Below are 22379 nucleotides of genomic sequence, written 5' to 3' on the forward strand. Positions count from 1 at the left end.
ACAAATCGTTGCTTTATAGAGTTTAAAAGAGTGTAAATATGAGAAAAAAATGAGTTTGAGGTAGTTTAAGAGAGTGTGATAGTGAAATGGAGTGAAATAAGTGAGAAGATGAGTTTAAAAACCTAAGAGAAAAGGCTCCAACAATCATTTTGACTATTAGAGCACTATTACAGATCGGTAATGATCAAAATCGACCTTTACCGAGCTGTGTTGAGCGGTAACGATCGAAATCGACTGTTATTGAGCTGTCGGGACGTATGGTCAAAATTTCGACTGTTATCATCAAATATACCCCCGTTTCGTTCGATACAAGGCGATATTGAGCGTTCCGCGTACCGATATACTGTCGAATTGGTATGTACCGCTCGTACTGGGCGGTATTATTCGAAATTAAAAACCCTGCTTTATGCATCACTGACTAACCTTGCATTCTTTGTTACGTAACATTTTCGAATGAGCAAAGTGTCTCAATTTCAGTTATTAAATAAAACATTTTGTTGAGTTATACTTGTGTGATCCCGAGCTAATGCTTTGGCAGAGCAACAATGCATATATTCAATTGTTCACTGACCTCTTTTGCTCTTGCATGTCCCTAAGGAACCAGAGGCTTCAAGAAAACACTTTGCAAACAAATATCACAAGAGTGGTGCCCGACTTTGGCAAAATCAACCAAATCTGTGACAACACATTATGCCGAAAGATGCTAGACCCATATTGATCTGGTCGAGGATCGACTTGGGTCTAGTACCCGAAACATCAAACCATTTTAAACCAACAAAAATGTCCATTCAGCATCACAAGCCTTTGATTAAAAGTATTTGACATTCTTTCAGTTCAAACAAGGAATAAAATGTCAGTAATCACAATAAATTTTCAGTTAGAATATAACCTGGATATATATTGTTCCGGAAGTACCTTCCTAGCTCTTCTGCCTGGGAAAAGAAAATAGTAATAATCAGCATGAAAGTGATAACTGTATTAAGCAATAATGAATATCACTGAAATGGAAAGAATGTTTTGTTAGCTTTCAAGTGTTCTTGCAAAGACAATTAAAAGCACTAAGATCGCAGCAACACCACTCATCAACCTTTACGTACTGCAGCCAGTAAGACTGCAGATCATTCATTTGAACAATTCCAAACAGGCTAACTGATGAGGTGACTTAAAAAACAATAGGAAATTTCGGGGAAAAGAATGTGACACAAGTAACCTGCTTTCTTCCAGCATGTGTAAGAACACCACCATACTTGAGAACCATGAGAGCTTCAACAGGATGTTCATCTTCACCAACACCATCAGATTTTGAAAGTTTAACCCATTTTGATGGCTTTAGTTGCACTTTCCGGTAAATACCTGAAAAATGGCCACCCTGACACCATAACAGTAATATCAAAGTATGAAACATATTTTTCAGATGATAGGAAAGAGAAATGAAGCTCATAATTACACTGTCAATAAAAGTGCATCAATCTTTTTTAAATGTAACCAGTAAATATTATCTCATAGGAAAATGATCAAGCACACAAGAGGCAAGCAGCAGCAGCAGAAGCAACAACAACATTAACAACAAAGCTATAAAGTTCCAATTATTTGGGGTTGACTACATGCATCTTTTGTTGCCATTGAGATATGTAAAGAGTCATATCTTTGGTTAAGAGTATTTACGTCTTTATTTATAATTTTTATTAAAGTCTTTTTAGCTCTCCCTCTATCTTTCGCCATGATCTCCAATCAGATGCTGATCAAACCAAACCAAGACAAACCCCAATCTCGAGCTCAAAGACTAGATTCAAGTCAGCTCAATCCTAGTACTAGTAGAACTAGATTCAAGGCAGCCCCTACCCAACTAGGCCAGCCTCCAACAAAAGACTCCTGCGGCTACAAGGAATTGAGGAGAAGTCCTACTCAGTTAAGACTTAAGGTGCCCTCTAATCCTATAAAGCTAAGGGGTTGCAACCCCTTCGAAGCATCCCAAGTCGTATCCCCTTTTGAGTGCCCAACCAACCCTAGGCTGTGAAGAGAGGACAAAAGAGAGGGACTTTGCAAGTTCAACAGCTTTTCTTCCTGCTTGCAGCCACCTTACTGCAAAGATCTTTTTCCAACTTGCTACCAAGCTCAATAGCTTCCAAAGAGTCCTTTGGCAGTAGCAAGAAGAAGAACGAAAAGACAACCAAAAAGCCACTCCAGATGGCCCTAGTTCCAGCTTGCATTGAGAGCTAATGGAAGGGGAGTTCAGAAAAGGGATATGCCCTCTAGCTACAACCCCTTCTTTCTCGATTTCCAACAGCCAAAGTCCTTCATCCAAACTTCGTCTAGCTACTATGAGAAGTCTCAAAACCCTACTGCCTATCCAAACCTCAGGAGGAGGTTCTAGTAGCAAGAAAAGGAGACCGAAAATGGCAGTGATCCTTAATATGTCGAGAGCACCCAGGTGTTGTCTAAAGACAACCTGCATTCTTACGCACCTATCAGTCTCTATTCATGTTTTTGTTGCTTTAGCCTTTGCAATAGGCACATTAACTTGTTTTCTTTTAGTTTTACACTTATTTTCTAATGATATTACTCTCCTCCATTAGAACTTCCATCCAAGACGTGGTATCAGATCGATGGATCGTCGAACCTGAACCTTATAAAGATCACCTTAGACCCTCATACCACTAATAGTAATTATTTCACATCTTCTAACTACTGCATCTTCTAACCCTATATTCATACCATCTAAAACGATTCTCCCTTAGTTTATCCTCTAATAATGTGATACCTAATTATTCATAAATGAAAATATTTCTTTAGCTATCTCAATAGCTCCACATATGCAACTCAACATTCTCATCTCAACAACACAAACATTTTTTATATATTGTTACCTACTTGCCAAACACTATTAATGCCCCTCGTCATTTTAATTATCCTATTTTTACTTTATAAATAATATTTCCATTAGTCTCTCTATATTGTTGAGTAATTAATCTAAAATACTTAAAACTTTTACTTAAATTACTAAAATTACTTTTACTTAATGAAACTTTTAACCCATCCAACTTTACTATATCAACGTGTTTATTACTCTTATTTCTAAAATTACTATATCAGCATGTTTCTAAAGATTGCCTTACAACTTTAGAATTAATTCCATTTAAACTTTTATCAACTAATACAATACCATCAACAAATACCATACTATCTTGTAAATGACTACTAAGTTTGTCCATTATCAATATGAAATGATAGAGACTTAATGTGGGTGCTTGGTGTAGTCTTATAAATTTATAATAATAAAGAACTCATTAAATAAACTTTCTATATTTCTAACACAAGTGACTACATTATCATACATATTCTTTATAACATCAATATCATAAATCTTTAGGAACTCTCTATCTTGGAACTTCTCTAAATCTGGTTTAATTCAGTGGAATGTTTATTGATGGTCTAATCGAACATTAGGTTTAATTGTATCCAGTTTAATTCTATCAAATGTGCAAGCTTAAGCCAAATAACATTGGGTTTAATCCTAGTTCGATTGAAACAAATCAGCTTGAGCCTAATTCCACCTTGCTCACCCCAAGGCCCCGTGCAAGACTTGCTTCTTACCTGGAAAACTAAAACTTAATTTAAACGAACGAGAACATCTTCATGCCTGCTATGCATGGCACAAATGACGATATGGCACATGCAAAGGTGGCCTCCAACAACTGACGAGCAGCTTACGTGCATAAGGCAAACCTCTGGCGATGTCACCTCTTGCCTTCTCCCTGGAAGCTCCTCTCTCCCTTATGCTGCCTTCTCCCTAGGTGCTATCCTTGCCTTGGCCTCCTCTATTACACCCCTCGTAGACTCTACTAACAACCCTCTCTATCCTCCAACTCCTCAAACCCCGATAGCCCCCCTCTCCATCCTCCTCCGTCATTGATAGCCCCCCTCACCCTCCTCCCTAATAACTATACCCTTTTCTTCTCTATGCTTCTTCCCCTCCCCCTCCCTCCTTGATTATTGCCTACTACCTAATCTGTATGGGGTTCAAGTTCAACAATCCATCAATCCAATACCACCTCACAGATGGAAGTTTTAACGGAGGAGAGTGATATCACTAAGGAGCAAACACAAAACCGAAAGAAAATCTCTATTTCTCATAAAATTAAAGTGTTAACTATAAGGCTAAGCAATGGAAAAAAGCGTAATAAAAGACTTGAACGAAAGCATTAAAATGGAGGTTGTCTTTGGATAGCACTTGGGTGCTCTTAATAAAAAGGTCTTACTATCAGTTTTGGTCTCTACCTTTCTTGTTGTTGGAACATCCTCCTAAGGTTTAGACAATGAGCAACGGGGCTTCTCATAGCAATTGGAAGAAGCATTGATGAAGGACTTCCAGTGTTGGAACTCAGGAAGTGGTTGAAGATTTAGGCATCACCTTATAGAATTCCTCCTCTCTCTTTGGCTCTCTCATCTCTCTTGGCAAAAGCTGGAAGGCTAGGGTTAATTCTTGGTTACTCTTCAAGGAGCTCTCCTCCTTTTGTAGCTAAGGTAGAGTAGGAGTCCTAATTCTTTTAGAACTTGGAAAGTCATAATACATTTAGGACTTGGAGATTCCTAATGCAATTAGGACTTGGAGCTTGACTTAATCTGGCTGGACCTAACCTCTTTGGATTTGATGGACCTCAAGTTAAGTCCAGCCACATTGGACTTGAATCGAAGTTTGAGTCAAAGTAAGGTAGGGCTAAATTGGACTTCGACCGGAACTCGATTTAAGCCGACTTTGAGTGAGGCTTAAACTGACTTAAATATGATCTTTAAGCTCAAACTCTAGCTTGATCTTAGTTTAGTTTCATCAGGATCAAATTGAAGTCCAATTGGAACTCTAGTTGGGCCGAATTGGAGTTTAACTATAACTCTTCTAGATCGTCCTTGATCATGACTTCCCCTAATTAGATGATTCAACTACCGATGAATCTTTCTTGGAGGCTTCCTCTTTCTCCATTTTAGGTTGGAGGTTTTGCTTTGGTCTGTCGATGTCGTTGGCGTCATCATACCCGACTGTATCGACTACATGCGTCGTTTTGATGGGGTTCTCCTTGTTGTTGATCGCCGTCAACTCGAGGGCTTTCTTTCTCTTCTTAGGGCTTCAAGGTTGCTAATGCCCCTTTTGATTTCTCCTCCTCTTTTCTCATGTTAAAGATAGACCTTGTTCTTTGCATGCCGAATTTATAGCCACAAGCTTCTGATAAGCACTCACTATCCTTTTTTCTTGGTTGATGGAAGTCAAGTCTTTTGTCAAACCAATCGATTCTTGAGTGATGAGGAACTTTCTTTTATCCTTTAGAGTTGAGACTTTTGGACTCAACAAACGTACATGACATCTCGATCCCATAAGTAGGGGCTCCCTAGGATGACTTGGCATATGTCAAGCGGAACCACCTCATACGTCACCTCGTCGATGAATTCCGTTGTGATGACAAAGTGTATCTTGCATTGTTATCGATCATCATCTCCACATCATCATGAAACTATCCAAGAGGATATGAGAATGGATGTAGCATCATCACTAGGCCAAGCTTTTTGACCAAGCTGACAGAGATGAGGTTCTCTTGGCACTCGATGTCAAAAATCACTCCGACTTCTTGCTTCACTTAAATCTTTATGGTGAAGAGCTTTTCTTGAACCTTTAAATCGAGGGTCGGACTCGAGTCTATAACCTTTGATGTAGCCATCAACGATAAACATGTATCCGAGTGTGAGACCGATGAAAGTTCAATGGAGTAGTTGCTCGTGGTCATGGCTACAATTTGCCAATATTAATTATTCTTCGACCACTTCTTTGAGAAGAGTTTTGGGTGAATCTTGCAACACTTTTCGTTTGAGTGACCTATAATTTTACAATGTTCACAAAAATGATCCCTTTGTTACAAGGAAGAAGTTTTACCACCCTCAAAATTCTCTTAAATCTTCAGGTTGCTCCCTTTAACCTTTCTACTAGTTTCTCATTGTGGGTGCGATTCTCTCTCGATTGTCATCACCATGTTGCTCACGATCGAAATATCATTATCGTCAAGTAATCATCGAGAGAGATTTTGAGTGCCATCACTTGTCACTGGAACACAGTGTACTCCTACACAGTTTGGTTCCTTTCCATAAATAGTACAATTTTCTCTTTCTTCAAGATACCCCATAAGTCATTCTTGGTGCAGGGGTGCAAGTGAGGGTCGCTCACCTCCTAGGGAGGGGGTTGCTATGATAAAGAAGGGAGAAGGGCCAAAAAAAAGAAAATGATCGAGTAGCGGTGGAAGAGGGCAATAAGAGCGAGAAGGGGGAGAAATTACACCATTGAAGAGAGGGAAAGAGAGAGAGAGAGAGTGGGGTGAGCGGAAGATAAAGTATTGAAGTCACCAAGCACTCGCCTAGGCGAGGCAAGGCTTGAGCGTTAGGTAATTAGCCTAGGCAAGTGCCTTTAACCGAGCACAACCTAGGTGCTCAACAGACAAGGCACATACCTGACACAAATGAGGTTGGATCAAACTTGGGTCAAGTTCAATATTTGATTCTAGTTTGATTAAACCAGATGAAATAAATAAGGGGCGTGCTTTAAGCATATGATTGAAGCAATCAGTAAATATGGTCCTAAATTGAAGCCTCTAAGTCACCATGAGTTAAGAGTTCTAAATTTGAGAAATGAGTTTGATTACACAAACAAATTAATGAAGGGCCATAAGGATGCACGAGCAAAATATGATTTGTTCCATTATGTTTGATGCATGGATCGATAGAAGACAAATAAGTATAATTAATTTTTTGATCAATTATTCATTAAAAACTATGTTTGTTAAGTTAATTGATAAATCTCCTATATAAAATATGGAGAAAAAAATATTTAAATTACCTGACATGTTTATTGGCGAACTTCGAGAGCAAAATGTGATTCAAGTGATAACAGACAATGGAAGAAACTAATGATTTTTCCTTTGAATGTTTTAATTATGTTAATTTTATAATTTCAAACAATTATCAATTTTATTTTTCTCTTTTTTAGGTAAATTACTATAAGCAAAAAGGCTATACTTGTATTCGACTCGATATACACATTGTATTGATATAATATTAAAGGATATTGGAAAGATTATAGACATGAAGACCTTAGAAAAGGCGATCTTTAATGTTGGATTTATATATAATCATATTGGGGCTTTGAGCATGATGAGAGAATTTACAAGCAACACGGATTTGGTGAGATACAATACCATTGATTTGCTACTCATTCCTATCATTGCAAAGAGCTCACATGCAAAAACACAACCATAGAAATATGTTTACCATATATAAATGAGTGACATGTAAATGAGCAAAAAAGGTAAAAGGCAAGAGGGCAAGTGATATTATCCCGATGCTATAATTTTGGAAACATATAATCTACGCATTGAAAGTAAAAGGCTCTGTTGTTCGAGTTCTTTAGTTCATAGATACCGAGAAAAAACCAACAATGAAATATATTTATAAGACTATTGATAGAGCAAAAAAAATAATTCAAAAATCTTTTGATGGAAATAAAAAAAGTATCAACATATTTTTGCAATCATCGATAAAAGATGAGAATACCAACTTCACCATCCACTATATGCAGCAGAACATTATTAGCAGCAAGGTCTGCAATTTCGTACCGTACCGAAGTTTCGACATTCGCTTGGTACGATACGAAACTGTATATATATATATATATAATTTTATTTTATTATTATTTTTTGTTCCGCCCGGTAGCGGGCGATCCGCGTACCGGTATGCGGTCGGACCAGTATGTATTGTCCATACCGAGCGATATCATTTGGTATTGCCTACCTTGATTAGCAGCACTATTTATAACGGGACACTATTTAAATCCATAATTCTTTTATAAGAACTCTTCCATTAATTTTGATACAGAGTTTGCTTCCAAGCATTTAAGTTCAAAACAAGATCACAAATGAATTATCTTTATATCAGAATATTGATGATCTTTTTGAAATACCTATAGCAATTCGATCGAGAACTAAGTCTCAGGTATATGAACTTCATACAATTCGTATCAAGTAAATTTTTAAAATATATTAGTTAATGGGGCTTATTTGGAAATTCTTCACTGAACTTACAATAATTAAATATAAAAATTTTGAGTTTGACTTTAGTGTCACAGGTTCTAAGCAAAATTAGAGTGACCTCAAGAATGTAAGTATATAAGAATATTTTAGTTTCAACTAATTTTATTTTTTTTAAATATTGATACAACTAAATTGATCTTTAATTTATATGTCATGACAGATTAATAAAATTTGGAAATGCAATTTGGTCTTAAAGGATCTACGAGTTTTGGTGTTACCAAAATGATTGCTATATTTCTCTATATTTTAGGAAATGTAATAAGTAATAGGTTAGCACAAGAGCAATTTCAACATTCTGGGGAGACCATAAGCAGGTACTTTGGAATGATTCTACAAATAGTGTGTGACATGTGAAAGAATTTGATCCAACCATCCGATCAACAATTTAAAGAAGTTCCACAAAAGATAAAGAATGATCGAAGATATTATCCATACTTCAAGGTAATATATGATTGCATTATATAAATAAAAATACCAAAAATAAAGTCCTTAATAAATGCTTCTTTTTGTTTTTTTATTACATTGGTGCAATAGACGGTACTCACATTCTTGCTACAGTTCCTGTGCATGATCAAATTTGGGTTAGTTTGGAGGGCACTGCTCATGATACTCACATTGTATATGAAGCTTTTGGAAGACATGATTTGTGTTTTCCTCATCCTCCTCCAGGTTCGTTACTAATAGTTTGGCACAATAATGTTAAATGTATTTTATATATTGGTTAAATTTATATTATTCTTGTAGGTAAATATTATTTGCTAGATGCTGGATATCCTAATCCAACAGGTTATCTGGGCCTTAGACCTACAAGTTATAAAGAAGTGTTCAATCATGCTCATTCCTCACTATGTTCAGAAATTGAGTAAGCATTCAGTGTACTGAAAAGGAAATGAAAAATATTGAAGAATATGTCAAGCTATCTATAAGACAAGGAAGTGCAAATTGTGGTTCGAACTTGCGACGATGACTTTACACAACTACAGAAGATGATGCCATTAATCATAGTTCACCTTACCAATCCCGTATCGGTGTACTGATTAGTTGTCGGTATATTTCATACCAAGTCATACAGAGCGTACCGACACATGATACATGGAGGCATGCTGATGTACTACCCACACTAGTCCCCTATCAGACCGGCCCATACTGCCCACACCGAGCAGTACTCCATGGCATGACAAACCTTGCCATTAATAATACTCATTTTGCTAAAGCAAATTTAGAACCTAATTATGGTATTGTAAATTGATGATTGTAATGACATAAATGAGGGTGGTACGAACTCTAATAGCAATGTATCTTATGACATAGCTAATTTTCATGATCAAATAGCCGCCAGCTTAACAAGCAATTTCTCTTAATGTAGCGACATGATTTAATGAGAAACCAATATGATTTGACTATTATATAATGAAATTTTATTTCTTTATTTCCAAATATTATTTTAATTCATTTATTAAGAATTAAAATATTTATTTATTATATATCTGGGCCATATAAATTTTTTTATAAGATTTTATTTTAATGCACATTTAAATGCTATTTTCATCATTTGTTTACCAAATACTCAAAACATTCTACAACTGCACATCCACTCAAATCTCTTTCTCCAAATGCATATTTGAGATGCAAATGTACTCCCAAATGCAGCCAAAAAGATTCTTAAGTAAGACTTTATGACTTGTTTTAATAAAACAGAGTTGCCCACTTGAAAATTAACCCAGAAGAGTTCTTTTACTCTGGGCTGAAAAAGCTTGTGGTCATTTAAGCCATTTGCAACTGAAAAATAAATGTCAAACATTGTTTGTCTTACAATAACCTCCCACAAAGAAATTTTGCTACCACAAGAATCAAGATTGATATACATCATATCAAGTAAAGCAGATATTGTTCACGTTTAATGTGAATATCCTTAAGACAATGTTCCACCTATATACTACATTAGAAGGGGATACACTTTAGTTAATTCAATGCAAGTCAACTGGCATATACCTTTTACCAAATGAGATAATTTTCACTTTCATGGTAGGCAGAATAGTCTAAATTTCATTACATATTGGCATATTGCATATAAAACACTGATGTTTTTCTACATTAGCAAGGACATGATGCAAAGCAATATATGCTACAACAAATAAGAATAATACCTCCTCAAGTACTGCTTTCACTTGACGAAGTTTTTCAGAATGTTCAGTGTCTTCAGTTTCACTATCACTTTCACGGCCAGACCTAGTGCATAAAGAACTTATTATTTACATATAAACCATAACAAAGAGATCACCGACTCCAAAAGCTTTTGAGAAGCAACAAAGATACTTAGCACATTGAAAATTTGTAACAACTTTTAACTTTAATTGACTTCTAGTAAGATAGAAAGTCTTACTTAACTAGATAATTCAAGATATATTCCAACTAATTAGTGGAAGCACATGGCGAATCAGTATGTATGACAATACTGATTAAATAAACAAGTTTAATGTAAGACCATCACAGTTGACCAGAATGCATCTCAATCTTAAGCCCAAAGACTAAAAGCAAATTTCCAATCATGACTGGTGATGAAGCAAATTTCCAAAATTTGGTTAAGTATCCAAAGCTCATCAGCCTTCTCTGAGTTTGCCCTATCACTAGTGAACCTTGTACATGTACAGTAGGCATCCAAGAAATGCATCGAGGTACCCTTCCGCTTGCAGTATATGTGGATCTTAATGATACTCATATTGATTTGTCATGTCTATGTAAGAAATATTAGACCGAGTTGTCACGAACGGTCTTCGTGCACCCGCAACAACTCCGTTCAACGAACCGTTCGTCGCTCACACCTGCATGTACAGCTGCTTGACAGCATGTTTTCTCTTGGTTTTGGGTCATTTTGCTTGTAAATATGTAAGTTCGAACAAGCTGCAGCATTGCAAAGCGACCGCTCACCGAACCGAGCAAAACAGCCCCAAAACAGCCCAAAACAGCTCCGTTTTCGCGTGCCGCGGGAGGTGAGCGGAGAGCTGCCTCCGCTCACCAAAATGTCAGCCATCTCAGACCCCAGGAACCCCCCGGGTGGCACAGGGCTGGATGGGGCTTCGGTTATATACCGGGCGTTGAGATCTCTTTCGCAAGTTCGCACGTGACCTTTACGGGAACTTGTCTTTGCGCCCGGGACCAGGTGAGCGGCTGTTTGTGGGCTTGCAGTTGTTCGTTCATCCTTGAAAGCCTTGCTTTTCTCCCTCTCCCTCTTTTCTCTTGTGCACACAAGGTGTTCGTCGAATTGCTTGTAAAGCTTCCCTTTTCGCGAGACTTCGGGACTTGTCCGTTGCTCGTTCTTTCGAACTAACTTCTTTCTCTTTTACAGGTCCTTCGGGACCTGCGAGAGGTTACAAAGTGGGCTGATCCTTGCGGAGCAAGATCGCAAGGGCGAAGCGCGACTTAGGCAACGCAAGCTAAGTTCGTGTCTTTGCCACAAGGGTGACTCGCGACTTAGGCAACGCAAGCTAAGTTCGCGTCTTTGGCCACAAGAGTGCCTCACGCCTTAGGCAATTCCAGCTAAGGTCGTGACATTGTGGTATCAGAGCGGGCAAGCTCTTCGATCGAACAGCGAACGAACTTCGCAACTTCGCCATGGCAAAGCATCGTGGCGAATCAAGCAAGACGGGGCAAGCCGGACCCTTGCCCCAAGCAGCCGCAAGTGGGCTGCATGTGCACACTCGCTCTCATGCTGTTGGAGCCGCTCAAGAGGAGCGCAGCAGCGAACAAGATGAGCGAGAAGTTGGCCACTCTCCGCGAGCGGAGGAAGCGCAATTTGGTGCGCTAACTGGGAAAAAGAGTCATAAGGAGAGACTCACGACGGCGGAAACCCGCCTGGATGTTCTTGAAGCGAGCATGGAGGAACTCTACCACGACCAACAAAGACTTGTTGGGGTAGAGAGCTCGCAAGAGGAAGCAGAGTCTAGGATCGACAAGGTCGAGGCCCTAGTCGACCGACTGTCGGATGACACCAAAGACTCCGTGCAACACTTACAGGATGTTGTGGCGGAACTCACTGCAAAGGTGGCTATGCTCACAAGAACACTAAATGCGGGAGGAGGCAACACCCGCGTTGCACCGCCACAAAATTTGAGGGCACCAGAGCCTCATGGATATGGAGGGGCCAGAGATGCCAAAGAGCTCGAGAACTTTCTGTTCGACATGGAGCAATACTTCCGAGCTACGAGGCCCGATTCTGAAGATACCAAAGTTTCTATAGCAACAATGTATCTGAACGGAGATGCGAAACTTTGGTGGCGAACTCGTTGGGAAGAGATCCAACAAGGTCGGTGTCGAGTCGACACATGGGAGGACTTGAAGCGGGAGTTGAGAACTTAGTTCCTACCGGAGAACACAGAGTTCGTCGCAAGAAGGAAGTTGAGACAACTCCGCCAAAGCACCACCATCCGAGAATACGTGAAACAGTTTTCTGCACTAATGCTGGACATACAGGACATGTCCGAGAAGGACAAGTTGTTCAGCTTCCTCGATGGTTTGAAACCATGGGCTCAACAGGAGCTAAATCGAAGGAATGTTACCGATGTGGTCGGGGCAATTACTGCTGCAGAAAGGCTCACCGACTTTGTTTCCTCGGAAGACCCAGCGAGAAGGAAACAATCTTCAGGCAATCGCCCTCCAAAGCATTCTCGAGGGAAGGAGCTCGGGGGAGAACAGAAGAAGAAGAGCTCCCACAAAGGGCCGAACCCGAAAGGCAAGGCCTCAAAACCTGGAGGATGCTTCTTGTGCGGAGGACCGCACATGGTAAGGGAGTGCCCACAAAAACAGGCACTCAATGCTTTGACGGCTTCCATCTACCCTCCCCGATCGGACAAGGGCAAAGCTGTTGCCCTTAGCTCAAGCAGTTCTGAATCCAACAGCGACGATGAGGAGTCGCAAGGACCCCGAATGGGAGCAATGCGTCTGTTGAACGCTATGCGGGGTCAAGTGGGGGAGAACATGAAGACCAAGGTACAAAAAGCAGGAAGTAGTGAACTGATGTATGTGGACATCAAGCTGAATGGCCAAATGACCCGTGCAATGGTGGACACGAGCGCTACCCACAACTTCATAGCCGATCGTGAAGCACAGCGACTTGGGTTGACCTTGGAGAAGAGCCCAAGCCGAATGAAGGCAGTGAACTCGGAGGCCAGGCGAATCTCCGGGTTGGCGAAGGGAGTTCCCATCAAAATCGGGACTTGGAGCGGAAACACCAACATGATGGCCATGCCACTGGATGACTTCCAAGTGATTCTTGGAATGGAGTTTATGCATGCGGCGAAGTTGGTGCCGATGTCGTTCTTGAACTCCCTATGTATGATGAGAGGCGATGACCCCTGCGTGGTTCCCGCCTCTCGGAGAGGAACCAAGGAGCCCCAACACATTTCGGCATTACAATTGAAGAAAGGGGTGCGAAAAGGCGAATTGACATTCGTGGCTGCTATGAAGCTAGAGCCACTCAACGAGGAGGCCATTCAAGAACCTGCTGTGGTGGCGAACGTCCTGAAAGAGTTCAAAGACGTCATGCCACCCGAGTTGCCGAAGACTCTTCCACCACGCAGAGGCGTGGATCACAGTATCGAGCTGGAGCCAGGAGTGAAGCCTCCAGCAAGACCACCCTACCGCATGCCTCCACCAGAGTTGGCAGAACTCAGGAAGCAGTTAGGTGAACTGCTAAGCGGTGGTCTCATCCGCAGCTCTAAAGCACCTTTCGGAGCTCCAGTTCTCTTCCAGAAGAAACAAGATGGGAGCCTCCGATTATGTGTCGACTACCGAGCCCTCAACAAAGTAACAGTGAAGAACAAGTATCCCATCCCGCTCATCGCGGACTTGTTCGATCAATTGGGCAAGGCAAAGTATTTCTCAAAACTCGACCTTCGGTCGGGGTATTGGCAGGTGCGCATTGCTGAAGGCGACGAAGCAAAGACTACCTGTGTGACCAGATATGGAGCGTTTGAGTTCTTGGTGATGCCTTTCGGCTTAACCAACGCTCCGGCCACATTCTGTACTCTCATGAACTAGCTATTCAAGGAGTATTTGGATAAGTTCGTGGTCGTCTACTTGGACGATATCATCGTCTACTTGGACGATATAATCGTCTACAGCCAAACGCTCGAGGAGCACGTCAAGCACCTTCGGACGATTTTCAAAGTTCTCAGGGAGAACACTTTGTTCGTAAAAAGGGAGAAATGCTACTTTGCTCAAACTGAGATCCTATTCTTGGGGCATCGAATCGGTGATGGCTCCATTCGGATGGATAAGTCGAAGGTGCAAGCAGTTGCGGAATGGCGAACTCCAAAGAAGGTGCCAGAGTTGAGATCCTTCCTTGGTTTCGTCAACTACTATCGACGCTTCATTGCGGGGTATTCGAAGCGGGCAACCCCAATGACGGAGTTGCTGAAGAAGGAGCAGCCTTGGAAGTGGTCTGACAAATGTGAGATAGCATTCCAAGATCTGAAGGCTGCTATTCTAGAAAAACCAGTGCTCAGATTGCCAAACTATGGAGAGCCCTTTGAAGTCCATACAGATGCTTCGGACTTCGCTATCGGGGGAGTACTCATGCAGGAAGGTCATCCGGTGGCCTACGAGAGCCGCAAACTCAACGAGACCGAGAGGCGGTATCCAGTGTATGAGAAGGAGATGACAGCAGTGATCCACTGTCTACGAGTTTGGCGACACTACCTCCTCGGGTCGCAATTTGTGCTGAGGACAGACAACATCGCCCTAAGCTATTTCCAAACTCAGAAGAAGCTCTCCCCAAAGCAAGCACGGTGGCAGGACTTCCTGGCTGAATTTGATATGGCAATGGAGTACAAGCCTGGGAAGGCGAATGTCGTGGCCGATGCACTGAGTCGGAAGGTGGAATGCGTGAATGCTGCACAACTGGAGGGCAGAGGCCAAGCAAGTCAGTTGCACTCCAACTTCCTTTCCCGAATCAAGGATGGACTGTATAGTGATCCCCAAGCAGTTATCCTGATGCAGCTCATCAAAGAAGGCAAGGCACGACGATTTTGGGTCCAGGAGGGACTTGTTTACACAAAAGGGAATAGGGTCTATGTTCCCCGAGTGGACAATTTAAGACGTGAACTCTTAAAAGAGTGTCACGATTCCCTTTGGGCTGGACACCCAGGCATTCACAGAACGTTGGCTCTCGTGGAGAGGGCCTTCTACTGGCCGAAGATGGGGATTGATGTGGAGGAATATGTTCGAACATGCCTTACTTGCCAACAAGACAAGGTGGAGCAGCGGAAGCCGGTGGGACTTTTGGAGCCGTTGCCCGTACCAGAAAGGCCGTGGGAGAGCATTTCCTTAGACTTCATATCAAGCTTGCCACCTGTAGGGGGACTTGGATCGATACTCGTGGTGGTCGATCGGTTTTCAAAGTATGCAACTTTCATTGCTGCTCCCCTACACTGTTCAGCTGAAGAGGCAGCCAGACTGATGATGAAGGGTGTAGTGAAGTATTGGGGAGTCCCACACAATATCATTAGTGATCGAGACGCTCGGTTCCTAAGACGATTCTGGACCGAGCTATTCAAATTGTTGGGGTCAAAGTTATACTTCTCTACAAGCCTCCACCCCCAGACGGATGGCCAGACTGAAAGAATAAATTCGCTCTTGGAGCAATATCTCCGGCACTACGTGAGTGCCAATCAACGAGATTGGGTGAAGCTGTTGGACATCGCCCAATTCTCCTACAACTTGCAGCGGAGCTCTACATCCAACAAGAGCCCCTTCGAAATTATCACAGGACAACAACCGTCGACTCCGCACACTATGGCAATTGGGTATATTGGGAGTAGTCCATCAGCCTATCATTTCGCAAAGGAGTGGCATCGAAATGCAGATATTGCGCGGGCTTACTTGGAGAAGGCGGCAAAACGGATGAAGAAGTGGGCAGACTTGGGAAGGCGACCACAAGAGTTCAAAGTTGGCGATTTGGTGTTGGTAAAGCTCCAACCAGCATCACTCCAATTCTTCAGGAACAGAGTCCACAAAGGATTGGTGCGTAAGTATGAAGGGCCCTTCCCAATTATCAGCAGGGTAGGCAATGTCTCTTACAAGTTGCAGCTACCGGCGTGGTTCAAAATTCACAACGTTCTTCACGCCAGCAACCTAAAAGCCTACCATTCGGATCCGCAAGATGCTTCCCGAAGCGTTCCAACTCGGCTACCTCCCATCACAACCTCCTACGAGAAGCGAGTAGAAACCATTCTGGTGGATCGCAAGATAAAGCTACCCAACGGAGCGGAGCAGACAGAGTACTTGGTGAAGTGGCGAAAGCTTCCTCGAACTGAAGCCAGTTGGGAGCCTGAAGACGCCCTGCGACATGAAGAAGAAGTCATCAAAAACTACCAACAAGCGTCGACGAGGGCGTCGACAGTTTAAGTGGGGGAGAATATCACGAACGGTCTTCGCGCACCCGCAACAACTCCGTTCAACGAACCGTTCGTCGCTCACACCTGCATGTACAGCTGCTTGACAGCATGTTTTCTCTTGGTTTTGGGTCATTTTGCTTGTAAATATATAAGTTCAAACAAGCTGCAGCGTTGCAAAGCGACCGCTCACCGAACCGAGCAAAACAGCCCCAAAACAGCCCAAAACAGCTCCGTTTTCACGTGCTGCGGGAGGTGAGCGGAGAGCTGCCTCTGCTCACCAAAATGTCAGCCATCTCAGACCCCAGGAACCCCCCGGGTGGCACAGGGCTGGATGGGGCTTCGGTTATATACCGGGCGTTGAGATCTCTTTCGCAAGTTCACATGTGACCTTTACGGGAACTTGTCTTTGCGCCCGGGACCAGGTGAGCGACTGTTTGTGGGCTTGCAGCTGTTCGTTCATCCTTGAAAGCCTTGCTTTTCTCCCTCTCCCTCTTTTCTCTTGTGCACACAAGGTGTTCGTCGAATTGCTTGTAAAGCTTCCCTTTTCGCGAGACTTCGAGACTTGTCCGTTGCTCGTTCTTTCGAACTAACTTCTTTCTCTTTTACAGGTCCTCGGGACCTGCGAGAGGTTACAAAGTGGGCTGATCCTTGCGGAGCAAGATCGCAAGGGCGAAGCGCGACTTAGGCAACGCAAGCTAAGTTGGCGTCTTTACCACAAGGGTGACTCGCGACTTAGGCAACACAAGCTAAGTTCGCGTCTTTGGCCGCAAGGGTGCCTCACGCCTTAGGCAATTCCAGCTAAGGTCGTGACAGAGCGGTACACCCTGGTGTACCGAACAATTTTATACTTTTTCATACTGTAGCAGTGCTACAGTATAATACTGTAGCACTATAGCGGTACCGGACGATCCACGTACCGGTAATCTGGCGGATCGGTACGTATCGCCCGGTACGGGCGGTACGCTTCGGTATGGCAGACCTTGGGTAGAATGACATACCTGAACCTGAACTCTTATTTAGGTGTTTCTCCATGTTGCTTCAAAAGAAATTGATGAAAGTATCCCCACAAGAGATAATGATCAACAGAAGCCAAGCACCACCCTTAAAATATTAAAAAAATGAGCCAATGGGTTCCTTCGATGGAATGAACCATTTTCTTTTAGCCAACTTCATCTTTTAGCCAACTTCATCCAAGCCGAATCAAATGAAAGATTTAAGACAAAGTATCCAATGGACCCAGACTTTTTAAATCACCATCCACACCCATATCCCTACTGTGGGCATCACTAGCTAGCCAATCAATTCAAGATGCAGGCAAAAGATGTCAGGTGTACATAAACTACTTCACCTCTACCTAGGATTGACAACTAACAATATAAAAAAGTTTGTTGTCTCGCACCAACCATGCACATCGGTCCCAAAGATACATAACCATCAATATCAGTGTACCAACACACATTATCAATATCAGTGTACCAACACATTACATTGGTACATCTCAAAGACTCAAAGTGGAAGGAACAATTGTCGGTGGAGGAAGAGGAGAAGGAAGAAGGAAGACTAAGAAGTGGAGTTGATGGAGAAAGAGGAGGAACAAGGAAGAAGAGGAGTTGGTAGAGAAAGAGGAAGGAAGAAAGGAGGTGGTGGAGGAAGGGGAAGGGAAGAGGAAACGATGGAGGAAGAGGAGTAATAGGAGGAGGCCTATCCAAAATCAAGGATGCGCAACGAGCGCCAGATGTGCACCGACATTAGCAAACGAAGCTCGTGGGATGTGCAACAAAGAGGGTTTGCATTTCGTTAAATAGTTTTTTTTTCCTTTTTTAACGGGTCAGATCAGATAACCAGAAATGAGGGTGGTCCATGTACCACTTCATGCTCGAACCGGTACATACCGTCCATTTTGTATCAGTCTAGGCGAAACAACAATCTATGATGAATGATTAGTTAAGGGAGAGCAAAAGAGTTATGATCCTTACCATCAATTAAAATCATAGTCCAATACCGATATCGATCCTTAAATGGATAATGTGGTACCAATACGCACTCATAGTATAAGGCGGTATAGATGGGACCAATCTATAACTGTCACTGATGGGTCCAATCTATAACTGTCACTGATGGGACCAATCTTCATTGGTTAGTCCCATTCAAAAATTAATAAAAAACCCTAAAATTTAACTAAATACCTAAAAAAACCTAAATTTTGGCTAAGGATAGACAATAATTAATTGAAACATGTTTTTTCATGTACTACAAAACAAGGTATGCAATACCGTACTGTATCGGTGTTTCGAGGTTGGCTCGGTACGGTACGGTACCAATGTACCGAGCGGTACACCAGGGTTTACCAAGTGATTTTAAATATTTCTTCCCTTTACTATAGCACTGTAGCATTGCTACAATGTATACTATAGCACGGTCCGTCCAGTAGCGAGCGATCCGCGTACCGGTATACCATTGGACCGATACGTACCGCCCGTATCGGGCGGTACCATTCAAAATTGTATACCATGCTACGAAGTACACACCTTAATGAATTGTGTCCTAAGCATACCACGCTAGGTATGTATTAGAAACACATGACCAAAATAATTGTAAATGAATACATACACAAGGCATGCATTATGTAATTCCATACCGTATAATTGGCCTACTACCACCAAAATGATTGTCATGTCCCAATAAGACGAGAAGTCATGTCCTTAATGTGATTGAGATACAGATCAAGCTTAAATTTAAAATAGCCTGAAAATGCTCTCATGAAATCTGATACCAATATATACTGCAGAACGAATGAAATAACGTAGTAACAGTTGTGCTCTCATCATCATTAATCACTTATGTGATAGTAGGATGCTGGAGCAAGTATGATTGTACAAGTATGGCTGCTCAGACTGTGGTGCAGTAGCACTACAATTGTTATCACTATACTAATGTCGTGAGCGATATGAATATAAGAATTTGAGAAAACCTATCATCATGATAATACTACAGTATTACCCATGAGATCAGTGCTAGTCGAAAGGTTATGACCACAAGGAACTCTCGTCTGACTCAAATATTCTGTAGGAGCTCTTTCAACTCCCCATCCCTTTGTGCTTGTCTTTCTGGTCCTAAACCAATTGGGTGGATCTGTTCCTAGTTTTGTGCTTTACTTTTTCGAGTCTGCAAAGTGGGACATTAAGACCCTAGTGCCTGACCACCATCATCAGTAGACAAACTACAATCCACCACACTGTCATCTCTGCAGACTTGACAAAGTGCAAGATTTGATGAAGATATCTCATTGTCTTAACTCTTAACCAACTTGTTGCACATCAATGGCATTCAATGGTTTGTTGACTAAAATGAGTGACCTTTCCTCTTACCTTGGTAATCAGGCAACTAAACTGATGAGCTATGCCACGGCCTATGGATGCAACATGACGGCCCCGACTTGTCCTAGCATCAAGTGATGATAAAATCCCAAAAAAACAATCACTTCAGATTGTACATATGATTTGGGTGATAAAACAATACACTGTATTTGTGAATTATGCTCAGGATCCATGTCATCGACACAAAACGATAGTTTTCTTGTTTAATGTGTCATAAGTCTCTTGAAATAAAATTTCCTAAACTAACAACCCTCAATGAATAACTCTGCATATCTTATTAAGAATAATAACATAATCAATTCATAACTTACCTCATCAGTTGAGTTTGAGGCATTTGGTGCCAAATCTTATAATGATATTATGAAGAACATAAGAGGTCATGATCAGTGGCAAGGATGTGCCACAGCTAGTACATGAGATTTCAATAGTAAATCTAATTCAGTGTAATCCAACTGTAGAAAGTTTATAAACAATAACTTTAAAGTATATTCTTGCTTGTCATAAAAATATGTCCGGAGATTTGAGTATCCCACCACCAAGAAATGCTACAAAGTAGGGCCCAAATCTCTCGACATCAGGGAGTGCCTTCCTATTCCCCTACCTAAAGTCTTTTCTACCAAGGTTCATCGTACCATGATGTACCGCTCGATACGAGCAATACATACCAATCCGACAAGGGACCAGTATGGGCAATACATCGGTACACCCCCATGTACCATGTGTCAGTATGCTCGGTACAGCTTGGTACACACCATACCATACCAACAACTTGTCATGAAGGGTCGTCGCGCACCCGCAACAACTTCGTTCAACGAACTGTTCGTCGCTTTTGCATGCTTGTACCAAAACATAGCAGCATGTTTTTTCTTAGTTTTGTGTGTTTTTTCTTGTAAAAATGCATGTTCAAACAGGTTGTAGCGCTACAGTGCGATTGCTCGTCGTGCCAGGCCGAACTGCCCAAAACAGCTCTGTTTTTGCATGCCACGACTTGTTTTCTGCAAGCCATAGTTGCTCGTGAAACATCAACCATCTCAGCACCCTGGAACCCCCCGAGTGGCACAGGCTGGATGGGACTTTGGTACATTGCCGGGCGTTGAAAAACTCTTCACAAGTTCGCACGTTAACTTGACAGGAACTTGCTTTCGCGCTCGGCACCCGGTGAGCAGTTGTTTGTGGACTTACTGTTCGTTCTACCTTCTAAAGTCTTTGTTATCCTCCTATGCACACAAGGTGCTTGCTGAATTGCTTGTAAAGCTTCCCTCTTTACGAGACGTTGGGACGTGTCTGTCGCCCGTTTTCAATTTAATCAACTTTCTATTTTACAGGTCCTTTGGGACCTATACGAGGTTGCAACTAGGCTGACCCTTTGCGGACGCATATGTCGCAAGGGCGCCTCATGACTTAGACAATCCCAGCTAAGTCCGAGAAGTTGGCGCAAGGGTGCTTCGCGACTTAGGCAACTCAAGCTAAGTTCGCGTCTTGGCCGCAATGGTGCCTCACGATTTAGGCAAATCCAGCTAAGTCTGTGACATGCTGGTCAATACACCAGTACGGACCGATATAACAAACCATGTTTTCTACAAACCAATCCAATGAAAAAGAACGTGCAATCGCTTCACTACAAAAATGATTAAACCATTGCAACAAAAAATCCATATGATAATATGTGTCTCCACAATTTTCTCCTCTAATGAAATAGCATAACATTAATAAATACAAACACCACCTTGAGACCAGTCTTTCTCTAGTTTACCTGAGCAATTTCAAGGATATTAAGTTCATGGCAAATCAAGTGACACCTAGCTAAAGGAGCTCCCCTATGAATCTTTACATCAATGATGATTATAAACGAAATGAATTATACTCTATGCCTTTGCTATAGGCCTCTTCACGAGTGCAATATACCCAATATCTATTAAGCCAATGCAATAAGCCAGACATAATGTGCAAAAAAAATTCCTTCGCTATTCATTAACTATACACTAGCCCACTTAAAGTTAGCACTACCATCAGTAATTATTTGTACAGTAAACTACTCTCCAGTCTTACATAAATGTACCACACATCATGAATTAGATCTATGCATCAACTTACTAGTGGAAGAATATCCTTTTGCTGCAAAGTACTAGCAAGTTCATGATACTCAACCCAGTAAAATCTAATCAGTTGTTAAACATGAAAGTCGCCTTTCCCAGGGTTAATGGTTTCAGTGACATAATTTGCATTCCAAGAACAATTTTCAGCACAGGATATCTTTTGCACCAGGTGCAGAAATGCTGATTATTAGCATTGAAAATTGTAGAGATCAACATAAGCAATTGATTTTGCTTCTATACCTTGTGGGTGGAACAAGGAGTCGTGTAGCATCCAACAGATCTTGCAGTTGTACAGCACTTTTGAGCTTTGTCTGCAATAAGATTATTGACAAATAAGTACTATATAAAGGTAGATGTTCCAATAAATGTGAAAATTGTAACTCAATGTCA

General features: G+C 41.7%; 1 protein-coding gene across 10 annotated transcripts in view; it reads right to left on the reverse strand.

Annotated features, from left to right (window-relative positions):
* Positions 1–22379, reverse strand: part of LOC103981915 (inositol hexakisphosphate and diphosphoinositol-pentakisphosphate kinase VIP2) — a 98139-nt gene that overhangs the window by 27971 nt on the left and 47789 nt on the right. For all 10 annotated transcript variants that reach the window (XM_009398674.3, XM_065104370.1, XM_009398675.3 and 7 more), the window contains 4 exons: positions 22230–22300; positions 10271–10352; positions 1211–1369; positions 890–932 (listed from right to left, as the gene is read on the reverse strand). In XM_009398674.3, coding sequence (XP_009396949.2) covers positions 890–932; positions 1211–1369; positions 10271–10352; positions 22230–22300 — 355 coding nt within the window. The remainder of the gene's footprint in view (positions 1–889; positions 933–1210; positions 1370–10270; positions 10353–22229; positions 22301–22379) is intronic.

This window comes from Musa acuminata, chromosome BXJ2-4 (genome assembly GCF_036884655.1).
Source record: "Musa acuminata AAA Group cultivar baxijiao chromosome BXJ2-4, Cavendish_Baxijiao_AAA, whole genome shotgun sequence".
NCBI lineage: Eukaryota > Viridiplantae > Streptophyta > Magnoliopsida > Zingiberales > Musaceae > Musa > Musa acuminata.